The 10,000-nt window shown below is 42.4% G+C and overlaps 2 protein-coding genes across 3 annotated transcripts in view; one reads left to right on the top strand and one right to left on the bottom strand.

Annotated features, from left to right (window-relative positions):
* LOC143103655 (arf-GAP with GTPase, ANK repeat and PH domain-containing protein 1-like) overlaps positions 1-3,122 on the bottom strand; it is a 33,878-nt gene extending 30,756 nt beyond the window's left edge. Inside the window, exon 1 of one of the 2 annotated variants that reach the window (XM_076267402.1) lies at positions 2,590-3,122. In XM_076267402.1, the coding sequence (XP_076123517.1) occupies positions 2,590-2,752 (163 nt within the window). In that variant the 5' untranslated portion in view covers positions 2,753-3,122. The remainder of the gene's footprint in view (positions 1-2,589) is intronic. The other variant, XM_076267401.1, reaches the window with a different exon arrangement.
* Positions 3,123-3,528: 406 nt separating this feature from the next.
* LOC143103796 (tetraspanin-31-like) overlaps positions 3,529-10,000 on the top strand; it is a 12,247-nt gene continuing 5,775 nt past the window's right edge. Inside the window, exons 1-3 of the mRNA XM_076267617.1 lie at positions 3,529-3,690; positions 7,099-7,266; positions 9,918-9,998. Of these exons, the coding sequence (XP_076123732.1) occupies positions 3,628-3,690; positions 7,099-7,266; positions 9,918-9,998 (312 nt within the window). The 5' untranslated portion in view covers positions 3,529-3,627. The remainder of the gene's footprint in view (positions 3,691-7,098; positions 7,267-9,917; positions 9,999-10,000) is intronic.

Genomic DNA, 10,000 nt, shown 5'->3' on the forward strand with positions numbered 1-10,000 from the left:
AGCGCTTGCCTTCCTACATGCTTCAGGCCACCATACATTAGTCTCTCCTCAATCTATACGAGATAATGAATTAAACTCCCACACTCTACGCCATTGTGGATCTGGCTTAATCAGAGTGCCACGGCGTGTAAACGACACAGTGATGTGGTCTTTTTTTTTTTTTTTGGCATCAGCCGCTTGCTCGTTTGATCTTTCCATTTTGGGGCCCCGTGTCTGGGAGCAGTTGGAGTGAGAGCGAGTGGGAGTGGAGATGTCTCTAGTGCTTAGTCAGATGCCATTCTGTTTGATTTGGGGCCAATCGAGACACTTCTTATTACGCTGAAGGAAGAGAAGGGAAGGGAAGAACAGAGAAGAAGATAAAAAAGAGAAAAGAGAAAAGAAAGAAGAGAAGAGATTCTGCCAGAGATACAGATATCTGATACCTACAGATATCTACAGATCTATATCTTCATCTTACAAAATCATACTTGGTAAAGAACTAGCACTGTAGCCTTTATGATAGAGAACTGGCTACATCAATAGATTACCCAAAGGAAAATGTGAGGATGGAACTGAAAGTATGTCAGTGATCAACTGTGAATATTCCTGTGTGTGTGTGTGTGTGTGTGTGTGTGTGTGTGTGTGTGTGTGTGTGTGCCCATGAAACATAAATGCTGTACATGCCTGTGCAGGTACAGCAGCACGATGAGTGTGTGAGCGCATGACAAAGTGTACAGCACTAGGTTCTGGCAGTGGCAGCCCTTGTCTTCAGCATAGGAAGTGGGTTGAGGGTTCTCTGAAGAGTGGCACAAAGGAAACAGGATGGCTGCCATGGCAACTATTACAGAAGCAACACGACTGGCAACCACAGATTGTGTAAGGCAGCACAACGCATGAAAGATGTATCTCTGAAAGAACCACACCACTTAAGACAACTAAGTCTATAAGCTAAACCCTGTGGACCATCATACAGGATTGCACTTGGATGTACACAACGGCACTCAATCTACCACTATGGCCACAGATTTTGACCAGACTGATTAACTTAGTGGAATCTTATTGACTGATCAACTTAATCTAACGTTTATTTATTATTGGACAAAACAGCCTAGACTTCAAGAATGTTAATTATGAAGTTGACACCATCCAACATTACATAATTCATAAATCACATTTATTACATTCATGATGTGGTCTTTTAGAACTACAAACCAAACCAGTTTGTTCTCTCCTTTCCAGACAGCTGATAAGATAAGTAGTAAGTTTGTGAGAGGCAAGTAAGTGTGTGAGAGGCGAGTCTCTCTCGTCAGTATTTCCAAATTTCCTGTCTTCTGGTTCATCTAAATTGTAAGGTAGGTTCTGTGAAGCCCTACAAAGAAATGAAACAAGCTGGTGTTCCCATCAATAATTTTATCAGTTTTGTGTCAAGTGTCAAGTGTGTCCTGATCGCAGAAGACCGCCTCTTTTTGCCTCTAGCTTTCTTCTACGCAATAAATTGTTTGATCATAAGTTTTGACTCCATCAACTCCCTTAAAGACTTAAGTGTTTCAGAGCTAAGCTTTGAGACAAACATTTTCAGAAAACTGCAAACTGCAAAAGTTACGACACATTTAAACACAGTGCATAAATGTCCTTCTAGATGCTGATCAAAATCCAATCAGTGTTATGATAATAAGGAGACAAATAAATGTTTTATTTAAATACATTTTGATTAAATCATGGGGTCTTTGCTGAGCTATATCCGAGGGAAAAGAATAAATAGGCAAGCGACACAGCAGTATTAAATGAACTGCACAGGCCTCTGTACCTTCGATTTTTCTCTGAATCAAAATAGCATCAGTGAAGGATGAACTATTAATAGGCTGTCTGGAAGGCAGTGCTGTTGTTCTTGGTCAAAGAAGCTGTCTAGATTCAACATGGGTGCCCACACAACTGGGTATCCCCTTGGGGTTTAAAAATGAAAAAGGCCTAACCTTTTTCTCAATTTCAATTATTGTTCTAGTCTTTGCATTATGCATAATGCATCCATGACCTTTGTGTGTTTTGATGTATAGCATGTTTCGTATTGTGTGCATTGTTGTACATGGTCTATAAAAAGTCAGTAGATGTCATGTAAAGAAAAGCGACTGTTAAAACCAACTTCCTTCCTTAACTCACAGACTCAAGAATGCTGCCCCTGCGTCATCTAAAAAGCTTTCTTGGAAAGTGAATGCTTTCCTCTCAAAACCCTATCAGTTATTTCACCTTCACAGCTGGTTTAACTGAATGACAGTGTTCTCCTGAAGACACCCGGGCTCTGCCAACCAATGCCCTTCCTTTAGAATTTCATGTACACCGCCCCCCAGCCCCCAACCAACACACACACCCCTTGTGAAGTATACCAACGCCAGGCAGCCTACAACATTTATGTATTTATATTCTCAAAGTTAATGTGTCAAGCTAATAATGACATTCCTCTCATTCTGCATATGTGTCTATCATTTTATTTTAGATAGCATTTTCAAAATGTTTGTAATTTTCAGAATTCAACAACCACTCAAATGACATGCCAATCTCACGCATCAATGAATTGATTTTATTAGGCCAATAAAAAAACATAAACACTCTTACCTTGAACACTGTGCAGGTATACTGTAAGACCGGAACGAAGCTGTTGATCCTGGATTCTGTCCAACTGCTTGAAGAGTTTGGCAAAGGAGTTCTTGAGGTTTTCATGTCGTTTTACTTCCACCCGTATCGCGGTCGACTGTGCCAACTTCATGGGGTTGTTCATGTTGAATCTTTACAGCGATGTCAAGTAGTCTGTATGACAGTGGCAGTCCATCAGTCAATACTCGGCGGCCCAATACATAACCTGACAGCTATTAATTGCCTAATTCCCAATCATGATGATGGACTGGGCTAGGCTCAGAAAATGCATCTGTGATATATCCACAGAGACGCACAGTGTGGTTGATTTCCTGTTCTATACTTACTATCGTCTAGCTACATGCATGACTCTTAGTTAACTTCCTGGATGTGCTGTCAAACTGCTGATGCGCTCTTTATCCCAGGCTACCGAGCCTACCTGGCTCAACTACATGCGATATTCAGGTCGTTTCCGAAGAATGCATGCTATGGGGGAATAGCCTAGTCTCTATACAGCACTGACTTTTTAAGCACAAGCTCCAGGCCCAATTCATGTAGGATATTCTAATTAAATTCATTAAAATAAGCTAGACTTTTAATAGGCTAGTGTTTCTTAACTCAGTTTTGAAGAAGGCTATTCCTCATTCTCTGGTCAGCCTAGTCCTAGCCCATGAGAGGATGACAAATTGAATGGCATAAAGTTTTGCACTGATGTGATCGATACTTTTTACACTAATTCCCCTAACTTCAAGCCTTAACTTTTCTGCCTTGTACACCAACACGCATATGGTCTGCGATTGGTTTTGTCTCCTACATTCTCTGGGTTTGTCTACCTTTAAACGACGTCTAAGGTCAACTGCGTCATCACCTGAAATATCTTTGTAATGAGAAAAACAACGTGCATGACCAATCGTAGGAGTCTCTACGAACAAGAGAAAGCAAAGCGTTCGCTTGAAAGCGGCAGAGGCTTACCGATAATGTGTATGGACTTTTGAAAGTGTTAAAACATCGGATTTGAAGATGGTTTGTGGGGGCTTCACGTGTTCAAAGAATGCTCTGTATTCACTAAATGTGGTTTACATGGTAAGTGACTCAAATATGTTGTCAATCTGTTATGTTCCCCAAGTCAAAAGGATAGCTAGCTTGATAGCTTAGCTGCTAAGATCAATGTCCATTGAGTGAACGCACACCTAGGTGACAAAGTTAGCTGAGTATGTAGCAGCTAGCTATTACTAAAGCTTTTGCCAACAGCAACTTACTGAGTTTACGCGTTTGACACTTTTGCCTTTTAGTTCTGTAGGTTATGATAGCATACACAGTTAAGTACTTCGTTTACGTCCTATGACTGTGGAGACTGTCATCTTTAACCAAACTAACGCTAATACTGTATTGTATGTTCTGTGAGTGATGAAGCTAACCCAGCTGTTTAATATGTACTGTAGTTAGCGAACTTCCCAATACTAAATTAAAGCGAATGTTTAGCACAATGTTTATAATTGTCAATTTGGCATGGCACATAGAGATATAGTGAGTTAATCAAGTTTGTCCTTGTTCTTTGTATAAGTGCTAACGTTACCATAACTAAGTGTCTGTGTCTCCGTCCACCGCAGTAATTAAAGAGAAGTGCTTTGATGGAACTAACGTTAGTTAGGTTTTACTGTCTGGAGTTTGCCCGCTCGACCTAGTCATCAAATATGACCAAAGTTACTCAAGGTTTAAGTAATCGCATGTAGTCACGTAGCGATACGTGTTTTTTTTCGGTGCCTGTAGACGGAAATTAGAAGTGTATGTTGTCGCGCTGCACATGAAAGTCCAACATCTAGCACTGAACACATTATCGCGCAACAACATGGACTCCAAACAACTGTCCCCTCCAAATAGCCTATGAACATCTGGATGATGAGTAGGTCTAATGAGTACCCTGAATTTTATGCAGAAAAAAATCTCTGGCGCCGCCTCTGGTTGGCATCAGAAAAATACGATGTGCGCAAAATACTAGAGCCTGCCACTTGTTGTTTACTAGGCCAGTGTTTTCAACCTTTTTTGTGCCACGACACACTTTTGACACTTAAAATGTCCCACGGCACACTAACATCCTCTGTGAAGAAAAAAATAAACATACCATAGCCTAAAATTTCAAATAATACACAGATATGGCCTTATTATGGCTTCTATGCAAGACCTGCTCAATAAAACAAGCGCCCTCTGTTTCATTTGTAGGTGACTATATCTAATTTAATTGTTGTTATGAACTGGATATGTGATGATTCTGTGAATACTGGATATGGGGCCCCCGTTGTACAATGCCTGCATACCACAAATAGTGCAATCATACAATCAATGAGAGCATGTGGTTATAAATTCTTTGATGCAACAGTTGCTTTTCTGGACCAGTGAGTGACATTTGGGTAATTTTCTGCGGCACACCTGATGATCTCTCACGGCACACTAGTGTGCCCCGGCAGAGTGGTTGAAAAACACTGTACTAGGCTACTGATTAAAATTTAATTTAGGCTAATGATGGTTTGGCCTCAGGTAGCCTAGGGGTAAATTAGAATCTTAAGCCCTTGAAAACGTGGGTACCAGAATGAGTCAGGCATGAGCTTTTGAGTCTTGTGTTTGAGATGCCTTTGGTCAGACAGTCACAGAAAGTTATAGTGCCAAAGGTTATTTATGTGTGGCGGTATACAGGCTAATTCTGTCTGGAAATGTCTGGTGCAGTTCCCATTACAGAGAGTCCATTTTTCGTTTCACATCTGTTGATTATGGTGAGGTCCTGTGACACTCTGCAAGGGCATGTTTAGAATTCTTCAAGATGTATGACGCTAGTCTTCCTTTGCGGAGAGAATGCTGAGAGCACTCACTTGTGCATTGTCGGTGGGATTCACACTCCGTCCGTCATTCAAACTGAGGGATTGGTATTCTGTCACGGGGAGAGGAGATGTGATGGGGGGCGGGGGGGGGGACACCTATTCTTAATTGCAGGGATGTCACTAGACCCAAAACTCTACCGGGGCACAATCCAATCTAATGATTATAAAAATAATCTGCTGCCAAAGTAAAAAAAAAAAAAACCCTGCTTGTTTGAAATGATTTTTTGATGTTTTGGGCAGAGGTGGCCAGGGAGGTAGATGAGTCGTCCAGTTACTGACTCCTCCTGATCCTGTTGAAGTGTCCTTGAGCAAGACACTGAACTTCAAACTGTTTCCGATCGATGTCAAAACACTTTGCATGGCAGTATCGGTGTAAGAGTGTGTGTGTCTGTGTCTGTGTGTCCATGGGTGAATGTGAGGCATTAGGCACTCTGTAAAATGCTCTTAGTGCTCAGAGGAGTAAGTGCATTTACCATTTGCCATTTACCATTTAGATGATGTTATGTTGTCTAAAAATCATTTGGGAGGTGCTCATTGGAGATGATTGACAGCTGTCACTCACCCCACTCCCATCATTCTTCAGAATTGAAATCTGCCTTACCTGTCTCCTGTCACACTCTCCGGTGTACCTAAGCATCCCACCTCCTCCCCATTCGTCTGCATTTCACCAGCAGCTCCATATACACGGGCTGCCAGCAGATGGTGTTAGCTCCAATATAGGCATCCTTGGATGGATCTCAGCCAGAAACCAGGCCAAACATGCGTAACATTCACATTCTAAATCAAGCATCCTAAAGGGTGAGTTAGTGAACTCTTGGTTGTCACTACAATGCAGACCACAGGAAACACGTGGCCCATAACAGCATGTTGTATTAGTGGGACCCACTAATTGGGAACATGAATTGGGATTAGACCATCGTCAGACAAGGTAGTTTTACCCTACTGCTGATGTGTTGTTGCAATGGTAATCCTGCCCAGTATTAGAGGAATAGCAGGTTCAGACAAAGAAGAAATTCTTTGTTGACTGAGGGAAAGAAAGAGAAAGAGAAACTAAGTAAGGAATATGTGTTGAAGTTAATTTTGTCTGTGTGTGTGTGTGTGTGAGAGAGAGAGAGAGAGAGAGAACGAGTGGGACTGTGACTGTATGAAAGTATGTGGTCTTTGTGTTGTGTGATATATGTAGGCCTATATGTGTCTAGACTATATGTTCTATATAAGTGTATATATACTCTTGATCCCACGAGGGAAATTTGGTCTCTGCATTTATCCCAATCCGTGAATTAGTGAAACACACTCAGCACACAGTGAGCACACAGTGAGGTGAAGCACACACTAATCCCGGCGCATTGAGCTACAGCGCTCGGGGAGCAGTGAGGGGTTAGGTGCCTTGCTCAAGGGCACTTCAGCCATGCCTACTGGTCGGGGTTCGAACCGGCAACCCTCTGGTTACAAGTGAAGTAGGCCAGTAGGCCACGGCTGCCCAGTCATATACAGTCTATAGCCCTGACTGTGTATGCATGTTGTTTTGAGTGAATGTGTACACATGTTACTTGTGTGATAAGTATGTGTTTCCATACACGGATGTTGGTTGTGTAACTGCTCTTTGGTCCTTCCCCAGCTGGTGGGCCTGCTCCTCATAGGCGTGGCTGCGTGGGGGAAAGGCTACGGCATCGTCTCCAGCATCCACATCATCGGCGGGGTGATCGCTGTGGGCGTCTTCGTCCTCCTCATCGCCATCATCGGACTCATCAGCACCTCCAGCCACCACCAAGTCCTGCTCTTCTTCGTATCCTTCACTCACACACACACAGAGACTAGCAAACTTAAAGGAGAAGTCCAGCGCTACACTGTGACTGGAGGCATGTCCGTGAGCCCCCATGTTCATGCCCCCAGAGTGTAGCGCTGTAGCTGCCTGGCTACTTTAGCTGCTGGCTATAGCAAGGTTTTTTTTTGTACCGACAGTACTCAGTGACCTCAAGAAACGGAGATCTATGTAAAAAATCACCGAATTTCTCCTTTAAGATGAGAAATAGTTTGCAATGTGCAATTTTGGGAGAGGGGAAATTGTAAGTGAGAATGTGTGTGTGGACACAGACACGCATCCGCACTCACAGAGTGTGATGTCCGCTAACTGTATCACAATCATGGGCTTTTTGATATTTCATCCTTCCCCACCGCAGATGACCTGCAATCAAATTCACCCAATCCCAGCTGTTTTAAGTGTCTGATTAACACTATTGTCAGTCAATAGTTGAAAAATAAAAATAGTTAAGCCCACTTGTCAAACAGTTTTCCATCCCATAGTTATGAAGTTTTTCTCAAAGTCTTGTATGGGTTATTGAGTTACTAATATCCTCTTTTTAACCAGACTGTTAGAGTTTTGACCTGCCTCTTCAATTGTGTTGAAGTTTTATTTGAACTACAGATAGCAGGCTATGATTCCAGTCATTAATGGAAGTCCACTATAAACACTGTCACTGTTTGTGTGTTACTTAGGGAAGTGTTAGTTCATAGTGGATATCGTATGTGTTCTAGTCTAGAACATGGTAGTCAGCAGTTTTGCTCTCATTTCCTCTGTATCCTAGCCTGGAAAATCCAGACCCTGGTAATCTAGAAAGATTAAGGGTCTGGCCACGAACAATGTAATGGCCCAACTCGAGGGGCGGCACCAAGCATGCATTTGAAAATCTCACTGCACGCAATTGGATAACACTAGACCAGTGTTTCTCAAACTTTTTCAGACCAAGGACCACTTAACCAATAAAAAAACCTTACGGACCACCTAGCTAAAAAAAACAGTTGATCTACTTCAACAGTATATTGCACAATAGGCCTACTCACTGAACCACCTTGCTTATTGTGTCAGAGGATTCATATGATTTAAATTGGTGTAGCTTACATAGGCAGTGTTGCAGAACTGTTTGGATTTACATACAAGTTGGTTCAATATTACAAACAACTCATCTATATTATTTTTTATCACTTCTGCTTGCGGACCACTTAGGATAGCTTGCGGACCACACTTTGAGAAACACTGCACTAGACCAATGTTAACTCCAGATTCCGGACTTCGACGCAATTGGATAACACTACGACCAATGTTTACTGACCTCAGCGCTGCAGCACTGTCGTCATCTGTTTAGCTCGCCTCTGGCCCGACTATATCAGATACACCAATGTGATTGGTTCCCCGCAATGCAAGGGGCAAAAGTAATGTGCATCATTACTCATTGGCAGAGTGTCTTGCAGACACAATTCAAATTGTGCTCTCGCGAGAGCTCTGGATATCCAGGGTATCTGTATTCAGTTCACGCGTGGAAATTCCCTGACAATTTATTATGACCGACCACTCATTTGATGTATAGTGCCACCTAGTTAAAAATGTATGAAAAAATTAAAAATTAGGTGTTTTAATCACAGGTATCTCTGTCTGACAGGGTCAAAACTGCACAAAATTGGAGGTGTAGGATCATTCTGACACCCTTCGAATGCATGCCAAGTTTCGTGGAATTCCGTTCTTGGGGGGCCATACAATAAGTTAATTTATGTGTAAAGTTAGTGACTACACCAACTGGCCTGTAGATGGCCGGACACAGTTTTCTGTGAATATATCGAGATCCGTAGGGCCTAGGATGACACATTTTTTGTATGTTGGCCTCCAGGAACCATGTCAACCCATCTCATATCCACTCATTTGATGTATAGCGCCACCTAGTTAAAAATAAAAAGCAAAAACGAGGCATTATAATCGCAGGTATCTTTGGCTGACAGGTTCAAAAACGTAGAATTCTGTTCATGGGGCACCATACAATAAATTCATATATGTGTACATTACTACGGATGTACACACACGCAATCATGAACACACACACAATCATGAACACACGCAAACATACACATAAAGATACATGCAGGCACACACATATAAACATACACACGCATAAATACGCACACGCATAAATACACACACGCATTAATACACACACACAGTAGACATGTAGGCATACGAGAATGTGCAGGACTGAGCGGCGGTCATATTTTGTACCGCTTTGCGGTACATCTAGTTGTCTATGATTCCATAGGAACAGTGCTTTTGAAAGAAAATCATTTCCTTTAACAGGATCTGAAAAACTCTGCTTTTCTCTAATTTAGTTGGAACGCTTGTTTCTAGAGGCTCTCCCCTAGTTGGAGGATTGTAGACAGTAGGTCATAGACTACTATGGTCGGCTCTGTTGATTCTCCCGTGTTGTCTGGTCATTCTTGAGGGTAACCTCGCATCTCGCCTCATCTAGACTTGCTCTTCTTGCTCCTCGTACATGAGTAGTGTGTGCGGGAGTGTGTGATAGTGTGCGGTAGTGTGTGCCATTTCCCAGTGGCAGTGTTGGTGTGATCATTCTGCTGGAGTAAATTCCTTGACCCCTGTTCTCTTGCGCTCAGTACATGCTCATTCTGTTCCTGGTGTTCCTCTTCCAGTTTGGAACGTCATGCTCCTGTCTAGCCATCAGCAAGGATCAGCAGGT

This window comes from Alosa pseudoharengus, unplaced genomic scaffold (assembly GCF_046254945.1).
Source record: "Alosa pseudoharengus isolate Yale_2024_CS ecotype anadromous, Long Island Sound unplaced genomic scaffold, YU_APseudo_1.1 YU_APseudo_1.1_scf_5, whole genome shotgun sequence".
NCBI lineage: Eukaryota > Metazoa > Chordata > Actinopteri > Clupeiformes > Clupeidae > Alosa > Alosa pseudoharengus.